This window comes from Pipra filicauda, unplaced genomic scaffold (assembly GCF_003945595.2).
Source record: "Pipra filicauda isolate LSUMZ 115617 unplaced genomic scaffold, ASM394559v2 scaffold596_size400887_pilon, whole genome shotgun sequence".
Classification (NCBI taxonomy): Eukaryota; Metazoa; Chordata; class Aves; order Passeriformes; family Pipridae; genus Pipra; species Pipra filicauda.
This window is the reverse complement of record NW_024104749.1, coordinates 59,535-77,701: the sequence shown is the minus strand read 5'-3', so window position 1 is coordinate 77,701 and position 18,167 is coordinate 59,535. Positions and strand designations below refer to the sequence as shown.

General features: G+C 44.5%; 1 protein-coding gene across 4 annotated transcripts; it reads right to left on the bottom strand.

Moving 5' to 3' along the window:
- Positions 1-624: 624 nt before the first annotated feature.
- Positions 625-17,943, bottom strand: POLE2 (DNA polymerase epsilon 2, accessory subunit). Of its 4 annotated transcripts, none has more exons than XM_027744453.2 (19): positions 14,892-15,037; positions 13,165-13,265; positions 11,666-11,741; positions 10,593-10,670; positions 9,759-9,852; positions 9,288-9,362; positions 8,959-9,042; positions 8,424-8,480; positions 7,973-8,021; positions 6,960-7,032; positions 6,306-6,478; positions 4,624-4,713; positions 4,383-4,437; positions 4,002-4,061; positions 3,842-3,919; positions 3,330-3,438; positions 1,759-1,935; positions 1,570-1,637; positions 625-782 (listed from the first exon to the last, which is right to left on the bottom strand). In XM_027744453.2, exons 1-19 carry the CDS (start codon positions 14,957-14,959, stop codon positions 764-766), a joined length of 1,584 nt encoding a protein of 527 aa, XP_027600254.1. In that variant the 5' UTR covers positions 14,960-15,037; the 3' UTR covers positions 625-763. The 4 variants fall into 4 exon arrangements, with proteins under 4 accessions (XP_027600254.1, XP_039243801.1, XP_039243802.1 ...); XM_039387867.1 differs by lacking the exon at positions 14,892-15,037 and adding an exon at positions 17,631-17,943 and having other exon boundaries at positions 679-782; XM_039387868.1 differs by lacking the exon at positions 14,892-15,037 and adding an exon at positions 15,896-15,978 and having other exon boundaries at positions 679-782.
- Positions 17,944-18,167: the final 224 nt, after the last annotated feature.

Below are 18,167 nucleotides of genomic sequence, written 5' to 3'. Positions count from 1 at the left end.
GGCCCCTCAGAGCCCAGATCCTGCTCTCCCCTCTGTTCCTGCCTCTGAGCTGTTCTCAGGCCATGCCAGCACATTGGGAAGGGTCTGTGAAACACAATTCCTGGTGACAAGGGTCCTCTCTCTGTTCTATACCTGGTCTGGGCACTTTGGGGTAGTCCCAGGCTGCTTCTCTGGTCTCAATGCTCACGAGCGTGTGGAGGAGGTTTTTGCTTGGTTTCATCAAAAACCAATCCCTGACTCTTTCCTACCTTCCTGACTGCTCCTTCTGCAAGATTTCATCCTCCCAGCCTTCTCCAGAAGTTCAAAGGACCATGTCCTTGCTCATCTTACCTCTCCTATCCCTATCTGCATAACACAATCTGCAGATTATGTACTGCCCTCAAACAACACCTCACAAATCTTTTCTGGACCTTTCCCATCCAAAGACGAATCCTATTCCACATTCCCAGTATCTCCTGCAGATAACCAGCTCTCAGTTCAACTAGACAGAGTTCTCCCTATCCTTAATTTCTTTTTTTAAAGACAGATCTTTCCTCTTTTATACACAGTTGCCTTTTTCTATGCTTTGCCAATTCTTGACTCTGACTCTACACTTTACACTAAACTGACACCAGTGGTTTTTCCTGTAAAAGTTTATTTGTAAACAAAATTTGACATTTATTATAAAAAGTCCATAATACATCATAAAATCAAGACATCTAAAAAATAAGAGCTGGAGTTGGCTTCACATGGGCTCACTCCCTTTTTGCCATCTTGCAGAAATTCAGAGCCCCTGAAGCTTGCTGAAAATACCAAAGAAAAACAATATTTAGGGTTTTTTTCCTAAAGATAGTTCACAATACTATTCTATGTCTTGCTCTATTAAAGACTTGATAATGTTTTAAACTATTTAAAGACCTAAAGTATGGTATTTTTTATATTCAAATAAAGGTTACATGGGCTGATTCATTATTAATTCCCTTGGAAGGCTTCTGTAACAAGGCAAGAAACCGTAAGACAAGATAAATCTATGCTTTTCCTATGGGGTTATACCATCATTATTTCAAACAGGCAAATTTTCATCCACTGTAAGGCCTTTGATACTTTTAATACTTTTTGGTGTTGCAGCTGGTCTTTTTCCAGTAAGTGGAAGGCCACAGTTGGAATGAATAAGTACAGATTTAAAAATATGTGAAATCAGAGCATGAAAGTGGCTTCTGGGCTTGAAGATGATCACAAAATGAACCAAGAATTGTTCCTAAATTTAATTAAGTTATGTAACAAGCATCATCCCCAGAAACAAATCTGTTTCCCAATCAGGTTTCAATTGTTGAAAATCATACAGTACAGTCATCTTTCCTTTTACTTCTGCATTCTGCTTCCCATCATTGATATCTGACTGCAATTTCTAAATTTATTGCTTCTGGGCATTTGGATTTCTTACCCTGCCTAAGTATGAAGCGTAAGTCAGTTAAATTGATAAAACACTCACTCTCTTTATGTTATCAATTTTCTGTGTTCCTCCTGATAATCAGGAAGTCAGAACATAAGGAAACACTTCATTTTATATGAGAAGGTGAATAGATTTACCTGTCTTCGACTGTCTTGTTGGAGGGGTAGAACACCTTGAACGAAAATCCGCTTCTTGGAAACGAACCCTGTTAAAGGAAAACGTACAAACCACTCTCATGTAAGTGAAACACCGACCTGATGGTGAGAGACACGCTGGGAGGCGACCGTGGCCGCTTTTCATTTCGGGAAGGCCCCGGGGAATCTTACGGGGTTGATGCAGAGGCAGTCGGTGTTGGTGACAGTGAAGGGGTCGTGTTTATCCGCCACGACGAGCACGTCTGGCACGGGATAAACCCTCAGGGAGTAGTCGTAGGCCCAGTACACGGGGCTGACGTACAGCGGGAGCGGGGTCAGGTGGCCCTGGGACAAAATGGTCTTCACAAACTGCAAGGGAAGCAGAAATCCTGGGTTTGAACGCTTTTCATTCCTACAGATGCCAATGCTTGTTAATAAAGAAGCTTTGAACTTGAAGGTGTTTTTTTTTTTTTTTTTTTGTATCTGAGTCCCTCTGATCATTAATAATTTCTGGGGTAAAGAAGCAGCTCCCCTACAGCACTCAGCTGCTCTTTTCATTTTTGTGTTGCGGGGTTTTTCGATACACAAAGTCCTTTCTAAAGCATATCAGGCAATATTTGAAGATATCAAAACTACTTGATCGTTCAGACTCTCCAAGAAAATCTACTTACCTGTTCCTCCAGCCCAGGAAGTACCAACAATGCCATAAATTTCATTTTATAGATTGTTTTTTTTTCCCTCATGGCTTTCCTTACAGTATTAGTTAACAACAAAATCCACACTTTAACAGTCTTTCCCCTGAACCGAGGAAATCAGTTGATTCCCAAATGATTTCGATTCCTTTCTTAGCAACAAAATTTCCCACATTTTTTTTTTTTTTAATTAAAAAAAAAATAGTGAGAGGGCCAAAAAAGGCAGAGATAAAGTGGAGTATGCAAAAGCATCTGCAGAAAGGGTTGCAGTACATAATTCTACATTTCTTTCGAGATTCCTTCCTGGAAAGGAAGCCCTCTGTGAGCACAGGGAAGCGACAGGAATGCAAATGTGCACACCAAAATCAAGGTACATCGCTGTCCACTGTGGGTTCACAAAGACACTGAGCACTGTTGTGATGAAGGAAGAAAGAGCTAAAACAAGTTTCTGAGTCAAGCAAACAAAAAAACCCCCCTGTAAAATAAATAAAACCAGGTTCCATCCATCACTGCAATGAGCCAGTACTACCTGCTTCATTCTCATACAATTATATCAGTAAATCCCATCAGCTCCTGCTGAGGGTTCATTAACTAGGGCCATAATTTGATGTATAAAAAGCAGGATTAAGACTTCAAGTGAGAAGACAAAACAAGCAGGTGAATTTTTTGAAAAGTGACATGCTGCTTTACTGCAAATGGCACTGGATAACCAATCAAATCTTCAAAAAAAATAATTTGTGTTCAATTCTGCCTTTAGGAATCAATGTTTCTTGGTAGACATTCATGGTTGGTGCACAGAAAATTGGCTGCTAGGAAGTTTTGTGTTCAAGGGCACCTGCAGTGTGACAGAATGGCTCAATACCACCTGAAAGTATCATGGTTTGAGATATTTTACTGTCAAAATGAAAAGAAAGGTAAAAATACTAAATGTATAGATCCTCCTTCCAGTCCCTCTGGGTTCCTCTTGCAATGTGTCGTGAGAATGAGGATCAGAGCACCCGAAATCCAGACCTGCTGATCAATAAAGAGGTCAAAAATCCTGGCAAAAGGTGCTCAACACGACTCACTCACGTGGTTGGGAATGTCCATGTTGCTGCTGGGGAACCTGACACAGTTTCTGCACATTTTGTTGACCAAATCTTCACGAAAGATAATAATTTCTTGGGTGCAGTATTGAATCCTAAGTGGAAAACAGTAATGAAATTAAATAAGATGAACCTAAAAACTAGGGAGCTGCATTATTAAGTTGATCTCTCTCTAATACAGCCAAATAAAAAAAGCACATTTGAATTAAAATAATATTTACCCATCTTCCCTTCATTTCCTCCAGATTCAGAAAGACATGATGCTTTTGAGCAGGATTTTTATAGCACTGTCAAACTTCTAGCTCTATTGCTTTTCAGCACTGATTTATTTATGTCTTAATGCATTTAGAACTAGTTACAATTCATGCATGTGAAGAATTCTATTGGTTTGACAAATTTAAGACCAATTTTTCCAAAATTTGTAGGTTTTGAAAATTACATAGATCAGTCATTTAGTAAAATAAACAAATAAATAAAAATAGCACTTTGCACCGTTACCTGCAAGGATTTGTGGTGAAAACTGAAAATGGCACCAGCTGTCTGAATTCCTGAGTAATATTTTCAGCCAGGGGAGGTCTAAAATAAATAGCAGCAGGTGGATCAACAAAAATTCTTCCCTTCTTTAACTATTTAACTCCAAATTCTGGAGCAAACTGACCTTGGTAAAATAGAACCAGGACCAGGGTCTTCAGGGCCAGGGACAAACACAAATCGACTACTGCAAAAAGTGAAAAGGTACCACTTTTACACAGACTCTGGAAAGTAGGTCTAATGGTAGGAATTCAAAGATCAGGAGCCAGAAAAAAATATTCCAGGGAGAGACCTGGGCTCCCTCATTAGCAGTTTCCATGCCCCAGCTATTTCAGATAAAATCAAAGCCTCACACTGCTCCCAAAACAAACTTGCAGGCCTGTTACAAAACCAGCTCGTTATCCGATCACAGCTGGTTCACAGCAAAGAGAAAACACGGTTATCTCTTACTACCTTGAAGTAATTAAAAGGTTTCACAAAACAAACATTAATTCCCTTTGCCCTGTACCTTTTATGAATGCTGGGGTGTTCACATATAATATCTGCAAGGGCCTTCAAAGAACCTGGAGCCAGGAAAAAATAGAACACCCGGTTAGATAATAAACACACGTCTGCATGAATCACCCCTCCAAGTGCATTAAAAATGTGTCACTTAGAAAATAAGGGTTTATTTTCTGCTCTCTTCCTTTGCTTGCCATCATTATTTTAATTTAGTGCACATGCCTGACTGTTTACAGAGACTTCCCTACCTTTCAGTGACTGAATTTGATTTTTTCCATATGGCGCCGATGAAAAATTTCCACAGAAGAAAAAGCAGGTGGGAGGTGCAGAGGAATAACCTGGGAAAACAAGAGGATCCGTGACTATATTCCATTCACTTTGCTATCTTCCAGCACTCAGCTTCCAGCCCCTTCCATGAAAGGCAGAAACTGAAACGGCACTTCAAGCTCTGCTGCTATAAATACACATGAACTATTTTCTTGATACAGGCTGGTTTTAGCTTAAAAAGGGTGATGACAGTGTACAAATGGCACTTCAAGGGAGCCCAGTCTCAACATTGTTTTTTGTGTATCCAACTGCTGACCCAGCCCAGAGAATAATACAACATGCAATATGATAAATAATACAATTTTAAAATGGACTAGCTCCTTAAAGAGAGAAACAGCAAGTAGGCAGCAATGGATTGCTATTAACCTCCATGATCACTCTAATTCAAGGCTCCACCAATATTTAATTCATTCTTTGGCATTGTAAAGCAACAGTAACTGGAACTGCCTGAGTAGTTTAAGGATTTGATGAATCCTGACAATCTCCCTAATCACCCAGAAACACAAGGCTTCATAGCAATGGGTGAAAGAAGAAACCTGATTCCCATCCCTAAAATAAAAATAGAAACATCTACTCAGGCATTCATCTCACATCCCAGTTACTCTCCATTTTCCTCACATGCAGGACCAGACTTGGATTTACTTCAGTGGTTTTCAGTCGGGTTGGTAAACAGAACAGAATTGCTTATGCCAGAGAAACGGCTCATCAATATTTTCCTTGCTATTCCACTCAGCTATTCCTCTTAGGTTATAATTATGAAGGTAATCACTTGCCTATTAAAAGCCTGAAATAGGAAGTGCAGCGTCTGCATCTCTGCCGGGTGAGTTCAGCACACGAATCTCACCGACAAGAGGCCCTTTTATCACCTCGGCACCTGAAATCTTGGATCAGGTCCAATCCTCTGCTTCAAGGATTTGCCAGCTCTGATCCAGATACTGAACTGGTTTTGTAACTTCTGGATGAGTGTGTTAATTTGTGCCCAGTTCTCTTTAGGCGAGGAGCAGTTTTCTCACCCTTAATTCCGCGTTGTTTATTTTTAAAGCAGCCACCCTCTCACACTTCCATTCTGTCTAAGGCTGACAGGACAAGCTGTTCCTAAACTGCTCTGGAATACAGAGAAGCAATTCACAGATGCTTTGTTATCCCAGTGTTGTCAACATTTCTACTCACAGAATCATGGAATGGTTTAGGTGGGAAAGGATCTTAAAGCTCATCCAGTTCCAACCCCCTGCCATGGGCAGGGACACTTTCCACTAGCCCAGGTTGCTCCAAGCCCCGTCCAACCTGGCCTTGGACACTTCCAGGGATCCAGGGGCAGCCACAGCTTCTCTGGGCAACCTGTGCCAGCCCCTCCCCACCCTCCCAGCCAACAATTCCTTCCCAATATCCCATCTAACCCTGCCCTCTGGCAGTGGGAAGCAGTGCTCATCTCTCTGAAATAAGAGTTTTCTTAAAACTAAGCCTAGGAAGAACTTTCAGGAGCAAGAGAAACGTTCTTGTCACAGCACATAAAATGGCTACTGGCCAAAGCAATGTTAGTACTACAAATTTATGAAAACAAAGGATGAAAACAAGGTTTAGAGTCAAAGCAATTCTCACCCACCTGAAAACATCATGTGAAGCTTTTCCAGCACTTCTGCTTGGTCCAGCCACACATCAGAAAGAAACACAAACATGGCATCTTCGTTTTCTTCCTCCAGCTGCTTCAGTTTGGCAGAAGCCTTTACTGACGATGAAGAAGGGCCTCCAAAGAAGTTCATGTTCCCATAGAAGGCTCTACATCATTCAGATATTCAAATTAGGATCACAGAATCCCAGAATGGTCTGGGTTGGAAGGGATCTTAAAGCTCATCTCATTCCAACCCCCTGCCATGGGGTTCCGTGGCACCTTCCACTAGACCATTCTGGGATTCTGGGATTCTATGATCCACTCTTCAAGCAACAAGGAGTTTGTTATTCCCATGCAACAATTCCCTAGTTTTGCAACTGAGAAGGGCTTAGATCCCAATTTCAATTAATATGCAGAGCCCAAAGGCCTTTGGAAGGGTTTTTCTGCCAACACTCCAAGCTTTAGTGCTGGTCCAAGCAGAGCAGAAAGTCCCAGAATTGCTTCCTTAAAACTGTATTTATTTTGAAGCACTTGGGGAGGAGGACAAATAACATACTTGAATGTCACAGAAATTTTAAAATAATAATGTTCTTACTGAGAAACCCTGAAGAAAACAAGGAGTGAGGCTGCCAAAAGTCAGTTTTATACCTCGTGGTAGCAGAAGGCTCAGTGGGCGGAAATCCAAAAGCGTTCACATGAAAAACTTCATCCTCGTACCAACCTAAGAGATTTTGGAAAAGCAAAATAACCTTTAGTCTTTCTAACAGCAGCATGTCCTAGACATTAGTCAGAGGGTTGGCAGCTGTGCTGCACAGCTATTCCCAGCCTCCATCAATCCCTCCTGTGATAGCACCAGTCCCAGAACCAGGCCACGGAAGGATCTGGCTGGAAAACAGGCTGAGCAAGAAACCAAGTGTTTTGTTAACCCCACACACTTCTCTGGATGGATCTTGCTGCACAGCCACAAAAACAACCCCCTCAACCCAAGGGAGAATGCAGGGGAACAGGCATCATTTCTGCTGGCCCTGCCCTGAAAGAGTCCCCATCAAATGCACTTTGTCTCAAGGACTGTCCCATCTTTTAGAAGGAACAGGGTGACACTTGTCCCCACTATCATTTGTGCTCCCAACTTCTATTCACTCTCTAAATTTTAAACACAGAACACACCAGAAAACAGACTGAGTTGTGCATATTGCACAGAGGAATATTCCACAAACAGGAATAGCCATTTTTGTGCCAAAACAAGGCTCCCAAACTGCAAAGCCCGACATCATCTTAAGGAGAAGACTCTTTAAAGCCTTTGAAGGACCAAGCTGTGCCAACACAAAGCAGCATTTTCAGACTGTTAAATCACACTGCTTGGATATTCTAGTTTATCTTCCCAATCCAGTCATAACTCCTCCAATGCTGGAGCCAGGCTGAGGCCAACCCTCAAAGCTGCTACAGGTGCTCACATCCCCCCCAACACCCTGAAACCCTCAAATTCCTGCTCTCTGCCTCCAGACCCCACAAAGTAACACGTTTATGGCCAAAAATCTCACCACAGACTCACTTATGGTCAAGCCTTGTCAACATGAGACTTGTCCATTCAGCCACATCTGGCAGTGACAGCCTGAACAGAATAATTTATCACAAGCTAAAAACAATCCCCTCTGCTTTACCTTCTGCCAGAACAAAGCAGGATTCAGTATATAACCCACTGTGGAACTGGTGCAGGAAGGTTAAGGAATGTATTTTTCTTAGATCAGGATTCTTAAAGTAGGTTCTTTAGCCAAAATCTGCTTTGCAGCTGGTGTAATATATTTGGATGCTACTGAAAGTTCACAGGCTGCCTGAAGAGCCTGGAAATTCCCTGGTATATGAGCAGGTAAGTCCATAAGGAGCCCAAAACCAGAAACAGGCTCTGCTTCCACCAGGAGGAATACTGACCTTGTCCTAGGAGAAAGGGCAGGGAGCTGCAGCAGCCAAGGAATTTGAAACAAAGGAGAGAAAGAGAGCGCTGCAATTCTCAATATATAATTTTTAATGGTCAGTATTGATTTACTATTCAATTTAAAATTCTGCAGGTCTACAGGAAATTCCTTCAGCTCTTCCATCACAGAAAAAGGATATTGCTTTACTGAGGTCCAGCTGGACGACTCCTGTGGGGTCTTCTAGGAAATATTTCCCCTAAAAAGCAGATTTAATAAAGCAAAATATACCCAAACACATAAATGCTTCCATGAGAGGCATCTATCAGTCAGTATTTACAAATAATTTGGCTGGGTTTAATATTGTAAGCTTAGAACACACTGGCAGAACTGAAAATAATGTAGTTTATAGTAAGTGTATCTCAGCAGGTTCCCTTGGGACTGCTGGTGCATCCCTCCCCTAAAATCACAGTCCAAGGAAATGCCAAGTCCAAACACAGTCACTGGAAGCTCCAGCCCTTCAGGAAGGGACAAGCCTAAAAGTTCTGACTGGTTCTGGTCGCTGGCATAAAGCATTACAAAATTCTGCAGTGAGAAGACAAAGACATTTTCCCCTCTCACAGTGGCACCAACTGCTCGTGGAAAAGCCCATTGGAATGGATCCAGTGGTGAGATATTTAGGTGTTCTCATTTTCTGACACATTGTAACTCACAAATAAAAGGAGGAAGGAGCTCACCTCCTTAAGCTGAGTGATCATCCCAAGCACAATCACTTCTCCCACTCTGGCTGTATTGCCCAGGAGAGTTTCTACGGTCTTTAGCTGGAACCAAAGGCAAAGAATCAAATCAGAACTAAATCAAACCCTCCAGGTGCCTGTTCTTAAGCAAGACAAGGCACCACTCAGCACATGTTTTACATAAATACACAAATGAGCTATGAGAGGATACAGGCTCATTAGAAAAATCAGGGGCACGTGTCTGAACGTAGCACAGTTTAGGAAAAGACTTCCAGTAAAGGCTGCCGGGATTATTTTGCTTAAAACTGAAAAGAACATGATTTTTTTACCTGGAATTTGCTCTTGCTGTCATCAGGGTGAGCCACAATTGGTGAGGGAGTGAACAACTCGTGTCTGTGAGTCCTCTGCAGACACCAAAATTGAAGTAAGTCGGTTTAAAAACAAATGAGCAGAGTCAAAAAGAGTCAAAAAGCCAGTTCACCACAACCACTGTGCAAACTACTTCATAAAGTTCTTACTCTATTTTATCCAGCCATTTTTAATTAATCAGCTCCTCTGACAAGAATTTGCTTCCAAGAAATAGATGATCAGTAACACTGGATAATAAGACCAAGCCTAAAAAAACGTATTCTGTGACACTCTCTGAAATAAGTTATTTCTGACTACCAGGAGGGAAGGGAGTTTATGTGAAACCACGAGGCAAAGAGGTGCAATAGCACAGTGTATTTCTGGAAGAGGAGGATTTAGGATATATCCCCGAGGACACCTCTGCTGCTCACAGGAAGGCAGTGTTCCCTGACCTGCTGCAGGATGGAGTAGCGCTCACGGAACAGCTCTGCTTTATCTCTGGCAGTCCCAAATAAACTCGGTGCAGGGAGGCTGGTCATCGACAGACTGCAAGGAGTTCAACACAGTCAAGGTTTTAAACAAAAAGGCACATTCCACACACGAAAATTACTTATTGATCTAAAAGTTCTGGGAGGCTGCGAAAGCTCCAAACGCTGCTGCGTGATTTAGTTACTCCACGAGGAACATTCCTGCTCTGGATCCTGTGTTCCTGCAGTTTGAAGGCTACATCCATTTCCCCTCCTGCTAACTCCCAGGCCTTCAGATTTATCCTTCCACCCAAATGGGCCTCTGCAGAAATCCATTTTTTTTTTATAAAAAGCAGTTGTGCCTTTTAAGTGGCCATGAACAAGAGTATTATTCCTCCAGTTTCTCCAGCCTCCAGAATCACCAGCTGCTCCTAATTTTTCTTTTTGTTTTAGCATTTGGAGTTCTCCTTAGAAATCCCCCAGGGCTTCAGGGAGCTGCAAGGTACAGGCTAAGAAATAAATACACCCAACAGACAGACCAAATTTATTTAAAAAAAAAATTTAAACAGCCAAATGCCAGAAAAAAACAAGCCCAAGCTACATTTAGTGATGTATGTCCTCAGCCTGACTGTCTTTTTTATTCATTAGATGGCATAAACATGGTTTATGGTTTGAAACATTTACTACCTTTCTCACTCAGGCTTGAGGTGAACAGACCCAAGAGGGAAAGATTAAAAACAGACTTAAAACATTATAGAAATAGAGGCTTTTTTTTCTTAAACCAAGAAGCAATTGAAACTTAAAATATGGAAGACTTACGGTAGAAACTTCTTCCTTTCTGCATTATAAATATAACGTGGAATGTCAAAGGCTCCAATAATGTTGAAAACATTTTCTCTGAAACAAGAATTCATTTACAGCGTTACTTGAACATTATTTTCCAAGCCAAACCATTCTGTGATTCGATGAAGTGGATGAAACAAACAGTAACAAATATGTTGAATAAAATCACATTTGCTTTGTTCGCTGCCACCCTGTGTTAGCACCATTTCTCCTGCATCCTTCTACTTTATATTCTGTTTTGTCCTGCATCCACTGGATACAACTGCATCTTCTAATTAAACAATTAAAGAGAGTTGTCCTTGTGATCTGTAGAGCTTTTCCCTTCAGGACACTGAGGATCTGTGCACGCAGATTCCTCTGAAGTATAAAAAGCACCACAAAGAAAAGTCACGCTCAAACCACCTGCATCATAAAGGTTCCAACGACAAGGAGAAAAGTTAAACCCAAATTTCCTCCATCTTGAGAGGCTGTGGGATGACAGTATCCAATTGACATGCCCAGCCAACCAGTTCTTTTCATGCTTTGCATTGCAATGTCAATACAACATGAACACTAAAGGAAACACATTCATCACCATCACAAAGTTCTCAGGAACTGCAGTAATTGCTCCACAGCTCGTTATCAGAGAGGGAAAATCAATCAGGGGTTTCAGAAAACTATACAAAAAAGCAGGAACAAGCACCACGGAGGAAAACTTTGAAAAGTGCTCTCAGACAAGAAAGGCCCAAAGATAACCTGAGATTATTTTCATCTAGAGAAAAGCATGAACAGAAGTGTTGGTTAACATTCAACCTGTACCACACGGAACACACAACCACAGCATTTGAATTCCAGAACGCCAGATTATATTTAGAATTCCCCGGAGGCCAATCCACGAGAACAAACCCTCTGAGGAGGAACATTACAAACCTGCACCGGGGAGACAGAAGCACAAAAGCAATTACTGCATGTGCAGCACCGCAGAAAATGCCTGACATTTATGTCCCGGGGAGAAATAAGGAGATGCACACCCACAAACCTCGGATAAAACAACCCAAGTGTCACCGTACGTGGTTTCATCCGGTGCCCGGCTGCATTCCTGGACTGCTGTTTCCACTGTGGATTGTTCAATCATGTTGGATGACACTGGAAAGAAAAATTTCCAAGGATTGCAACAACTGCAGCCTGTGGAATGCACTGAGGAAGTGGGTCTCAAATATTTTACAACGAATGGCTGAGTCTTGTCAGAGGAATCCATTACACAAATAAGCACATTTTCTGTAAGCTCAGGACACACGGTGTTTACAAATGGATCACTTCATATTGTCACCAGAAGGACACACTTGTAGCAAAAAACACACTGTGCCCACCATTGATTCCCTAAACATGGAGAACAAGACAATTACAGTTTATGCAAAGCTGCCAAATGCACTACAAATGTGTTAAGAGCGGAGCTTTCACATTCTGGAGGTTAATTCTGTTCCAGAACATTATCACATGGATTGCTGTCATAAGGAAGTATTCCAACACAATTTTGGAGACGGGCACATTGTTGTCTTCGTGGATTTAAACTGACAATTGAAATTAAAAATATTTCTGAACACTAACAGAACAAGCATGTGCCCCTCTGGATTTAATTAGGTATAAATAGGATAGGCTGGGAAGGTTTCCTGAACTCACCTAAGGCCTGGGTTTTATTTTAGATCATATTTATATGGATTTGAATCTCCTTGGCCAAAAACTGGAAGTGAGCCCATGTTTCCTAGTTCTCATAAGCTCTGATCAGTAAACACACGTGTCAGGCATCCTCTGTCAGTCACATCCTTTAACTAAAGCTGCTACAACTCCTGTTTCGTGCTGTCAGACCCCTCAGATCACACCTCTCAGCAACCCTTTTCTGGGCCCAGATTGCTGAACAAGAAGTGAATTAATTTCTCATTATTTCTTTGGGTTATTTTCTCATAAAATCCCAGAATGGTTTGTGTTGGAAAGGACCTTAAAACCCATCCAGTGCCATTGGCAGGGACACCTTCCACCAGCCCAGGTTGCTCCAAGCCCCGTTCCACCTGCCCTTGGACACTTCCAGGGATCCAGGGGCAGCCACAGCTTCTCTGGGTAACCTGTGCCAGGGCCTCCCCACCCTCCCAGCCAACAATTCCTTCCCAATATCCAATCCAAACCTACTCTCTTTCAATTTGGAGCCATTCTCTCTTGTCCTGTCACTCCATGCTCTTGTGAATAGTCTCTCTCCATTTTAATATTTAAAATGATAGTTTCAAGTACAAAGATGTCCATACAAACTTTTAGTACCTGGCATTGAAAAATTTTACCACTTTTGGAAAAGTCAGGAATGTACCAGGCTGCCAACTTTTTAAATGGCATAAATGTCTTCTGCTGACACTGCAAACTTCAGTATTTAACAAAACAAATTGTCAACACATTTATCTCAGTCAATCCGTTATACTACAATGACACCTGAGTGCCTCTGCTGCCAGTAACTCTGTCTTTGTCTAAATAACATCCTGAGTGCCAGATAAACTTGCCTAAGAAAAAGAAATTGTTTACTCACATGGCTGTTTTTCAACGGCATCGATGACATTTTCAATTGCATCGTCAAGTTCTACTTCACTGATGGACTGAAAAGCTTCAGTGAGATACTTCAGAGCATCCCTAATTCCAGTGGAGAAAGAACAAAAAGCAATAATTATTCCAGAGTTTACACAAGCTGTGCTGATTTTGGCAGCTGTGCACATCATCATTACACAGCTTGTGGTTTAAAAAAGTAGAAACAATTAGAACTGGTAATAGTGCACTACTTTAAGTCAAAGAAAAAACTCATTGGGATTGAAAACATCGAGGACAAGAAGGGGATATGGAGAATCTCAGCTCCATACATTTAAGTCCATGTTGGAAGTGACCTCTGGTCCAACCTCCTACTCAAAGCAGGGCCTCATTGAGCCAAGCCTTGAGTATCTCCAGTGAGCCATTCCCCTTTGTCCTGTCTCTCCATCCCTTGTCCAAAGTCCCTCTCCAGCTCTCTTGGAGCCCCTTTAGGCACTGGAAGGGGCTCTCAGGTCTCCCTGGAGCCTTCCCTTCTCCAGGTGAACCCCCCCAGCTCTCCCAGCCTGGCTCCAGAGCAGAGGGCAGCAGCCCTTGGAGCATCTCCATGGCCTCCTCTGGACTTGCTCCAGCAGCTCCACATCCTTCTGATGCTGGAAGCCCCATGCCTGGATGCAGCACAGCTCTTCCTACTTCCCTTACACACCACAGCTTCCAACCCATGACCACCTTCACAGACCCTGCAGGACCCTCTCCAGTTTATCAGTATCTCTGGGATTGGAATTATTTTAATTCTAAATAACACAGGAATTAGAAATCTGTTTCTTCCCTTATCCTTAGACTACAGCCTTGCAGTTAAAGATGACAATTTTCTTATCAATGTCATCTGCTGGCCAACCAACGTGGTGTTTTGGTTATCAGCCTGATCTTCAAAATGTCTCGGTTCATGGAGCCCTGGAGTCAGGAGTTCTGGACTTGGACTCCTTGCTAATGAAAGTGCCAGGACACTGTCCAAAATAATCACATCCCACCCACAACAGAAACAAAATGGAATTAATATTAACACATGAAACAGAAAGGGAAAACAGGAGCAATGGAGCCCCTGGCTGTCCTATAAATCATGACACCTTCCACTGCAAGCAGGAACCACTTTTAATTGACTTGCCATCTCTAAAAAATACACATTATAATATCTGGAAATATAGCATTCCTGCCTTTGGAAATGCCATTTTCTCCTTTGGAAATACCGCTTCTGTCTTTAGGAATGCCATTTCCTCTTTTGGAAGTACTATTTCTTTTTCTAGCAGGGGATGCTGAACACAGGACTGGCAAGTGCAACTTGGGAAAGAGATCCCGGAGTTGTCAGGCAGAGTATCAGACAACAGAACCCAACCAAACACCCAGCACCGGCATCAGGGAGGGCTCCAAGGGGGAACACGGGCAGGTCTTTGGTGGTACCCACGGCGGGTCGGGTCACGGGTGGGAGGCAGGGACAGAGGCACGGAAGAGGCCCACAGCAGCAGGAAAGGCAAAACGACAGGGCTTTGGAGGAGATTCCAGAGGGGAGATGAAGAGGGGGGAAAGGCATCATCACGCCCCGAGGAGGGGATGCGGGGGGTGCGGGGCTGCCCCGACCCCATCCCACAACCCCGGCCCCCGGGCCTGAGCCCCGCCGGGGGACGATCCCGGCGGGCGGAGCGGTCCCGGAGCGGTCCCCGGGGACCCGCGGGTACTCACGGCCGCAGCAGGAGCCCCCGCAGGCGGAACGCGGAGCTGAGGCGGCGCCGCAGCCGCTCCGGCTCCATGGCGGACTTGGCGCCAAACGCGCCGGGGCCGCCCCCGCCGCCCTGGCCCGGCCCCGCCGGGAGGAGCCCCGGGACGGCCCCGCTGGGCCGCGGGGAGAGCGACCCCCGGGTGTGTCAGCGGCCGTGTGGGCACAGCACCGAGGGACCGAGCCCTGTGCTGGGCAGGGCTGAGGCACCTCCAGGGCCGTGTCCAGTTCTGGGCCCCTCAGGATGAGAGAGACACGGAGGGGCTGGAGCGTGTGCAGGGAAGGGAAGGGAGCTGGGAAGGGTCTGGAGCACCAGGAGCAGCTGAGGGAGCTGGGGGGGCTCAGCCTGGAGCAAAGGAGGCTCAGGGGGGACCTTCTGGCTCTGCAACCCCCTGACAGGAGGGGGGAGCCGGGGGGGGTCGGGCTCTGCTCCCAGGGAACAAGGGACAGGAGGAGAGGGAACGGCCTCAACTTGTGCCGGTAGATTGGATACAGGGGAAAATTTCCTCACGGAAAGGGTTGTCCAGCCTTGGCACAGCTGCCCAGGGCAGTGCTGGAGTCCCCATCCCTGGAGGGATTTAAAAGCCACGTGGATGTGACACTTGGGGACATGGGACAGTGGTGGCCTTGACAGTGCTCGAGGAACGACTTGATGATCTTAGGCAGTTTTTTCAACCTAAAGCGTTCCATTTTTCCGTGAAACACACTTGCTGCAGCTGACACAAGTTACTCAATGCAATTACCCTCAGTATTATTATTTGTTGCCTTACAGGTGCCTTACAGCTCACACCACTGCTGCCCCCTCCTCTTTCCCTGGAGGCCCAGCACAGGTTGCACTGCACCTCCAGTAGTCCAGATTCACCTGCCCAGTCTCTCCAGCCTCAGATTTACCTGCCACAAAACATCCATCAAATACATCCAGCTGTGAATTGTACTCCTGGGATGGTGCCTTGTTTTCTCCTGTTCTCACCTTTAATCAGACATTGGCCAGAGACCCCTTCCACTAGGTCTGTCTTGGCTGACAAGCACAGGATGGTCTCCAGGGCTGTTTTTACATGTAATCATGGATTAGAATGGTCTGGGTTGGAAGGGACCTTAAAGCCCATCCCATTCCACCCCCTGCCAGGGGCAGGGACACCTTCCACTAGCCCAGGTTGCTCCAAGCCCCATCCCACCTGGCCTTGGACACTTCCAGGGATCCAGGGGCAGCCACAGTTCCAGTCTTGTAGGGCAGCTGCTTTTTCCCCAGATGAAAAACACATGTTTCAGTCAAACACGCATCTCTATCTCTCAAAGTAAGTACGGTTTGATCTCACAGAAGGCTCACAAAGCAACTCTGAAAGAAAGTTCCTTGCTCAAAAGTCTGCAGGGATTTAAAGACAGCTATTTTCTGTAGTCCATTCTCAACTGCATAATTTATAACCACTCTTCCTCATCGGGGATCGAGCTCATAGGTGAAAATGCAGCTACTCTCTTCAGACAAAAAGCTGCCATCTGACAGGTCTCAGCTATTTTGGTAGGAAATATGATCTATTTTTCATCGCAGGCACACAGATGGGTGCAAATTATGAACCCAATCCTTACATAAGTACTTCCATTTGCTAAAATTACTGCTTATTCTCCTTCTAAGAAAACCTGATTGTGCTGTTCAGCTCATGTCTCGCCTCAAGAAGGAAGGTGCACCTGGAGAAGGGATGTGCCTCTCACCCAGAAATAGTTTTCTTTGAAGCTCTGACCAAGTGGGGAATATAAAGCACACTCCTACAGCATCCTGCTGTATTTGGGATTCTCTTGGGTTGCCTAGAGCCTCCCACCAGAGATGTAAAAGTATTCCAGCGTAAGCTGCAGGCTTGTGTTTCACTGAGCCATCTGTCTGGAGGTCTGGAAGCTGTTCCCAGCTCCTTGTCTCTGTCACCTGCCACGGCTTTGTTGGACATCACAGGTCCTGGAGAGCAGCAACCCAGTGGAGAGATCCCAATGGTCCACAGTCAGCACATCTGCCTGGATCCATAGAATTATTTTGTAACACCAAACACGACAAACAGCTCGTTTTCATGTCTGTCACTGCTTGCAAAACCTCTGTGCACATCTCCTGAGACAGCACATTGTAGCTCTACCTGACCTATTGATCTGTGGATAAGTTTCCCTGTTACCCACGTTTTTCTTAACTCCAAATGCTGACTCCTGCATCTTAACCACCATCCCAATGCACTATCAGTACATGGCTTCATTTTAAAAGTTTGGGACAGGCACTGATCTCTCTATCACCAGTGACAGGACCTGAGGGAAGGGCTGGAGCTGTGTCAGGGGAGTTTTAGGTCGGATCTCAGGAAAAGGTTCTTCCCCCAGAGGGTGGTTGGCACTGCCCAGGCTCCCCAGGGCAGTGGGCACGGCCCCAAGGCTGCCAGAGCTCCAGGAGGGTTTGGATGATCCTCTGGGGCACAGGGGGGGACTCTTGGGGATGGTCCTGTGTAGGGCTGAGGGTTGAATTCAATGATCTTTGTGGGTCCCTTCCAACTCAGGACGTTTTATGATTCTGTGATTAATATTATCAGTTTAGTCTTCCCTCCTAGATCCAACTGAGGAAGTATTACCCCACTTCCACAAGAAAATCTTTACAATAATGTTTTGATGCCCTTTTACAAGATGCTAAAGAAGTAATTTCTCGGAAGCTCGACTCTACTCCTCTTTCTGAAGCACTGTACCTGTTTTATTTTGGATTCCATTAATTCCACAGTTCAGCAGGAATTCACTGGGTTGTGGATGCAACAGCGTTAAGAACTGGACGGGCAGCGTCTGAAGTACTGTACAACTGTTTTATTAATAACAGCTACTATTTCACAGGTGCTATTTCCAGCAAGAGTGTCACACCTTCAGAGAGACAGGGAGTTCTCCTGTGGTTGTCTTATTACAGAATCCTGGAATGGTTTGCGTTGGAAGGGATGTAAAAACTCATCCCATTCCACCCTCTCCCACTATCCCGAGTTGCTCCAAGCCCCGAACAACCTGCCCTTGGACACTTCCAGGGATCCAGGGGCAGCCACAGCTTCTCTGGGCAACCTGGGCCAGGGCCTCCCCACCCTTACAGCCAAAAACTCCTTCCCAGTATTCCATCTAACCCTACTCTCTGTCGGTGCGAAGCCATCCCCCCCCTTGTCCTGACTCACGCTGAGATCCAGCTCTTCTTTCCCTTCTTACTCCGGGTTTATGTTTAGCCCTCCTATTCTCGCTGCCTTTTTCCT

Coding starts and splice junctions, on each gene's coding strand:
- POLE2 (XM_027744453.2), bottom strand. CDS start 14,959: ATGGAGCCGGAGCGGCTGCGGCGCCGCCTCAGCTCCGCGTTCCGCCTG. Junction 6,479..6,959: donor GAGCCTTCTGCTACCACGAG/GTATAAAACTGA, acceptor TGAATGATGTAG/AGCCTTCTATGGGAACATGA. Junction 3,439..3,841: donor TTCACCACAAATCCTTGCAG/GTAACGGTGCAA, acceptor TTTTCCACTTAG/GATTCAATACTGCACCCAAG.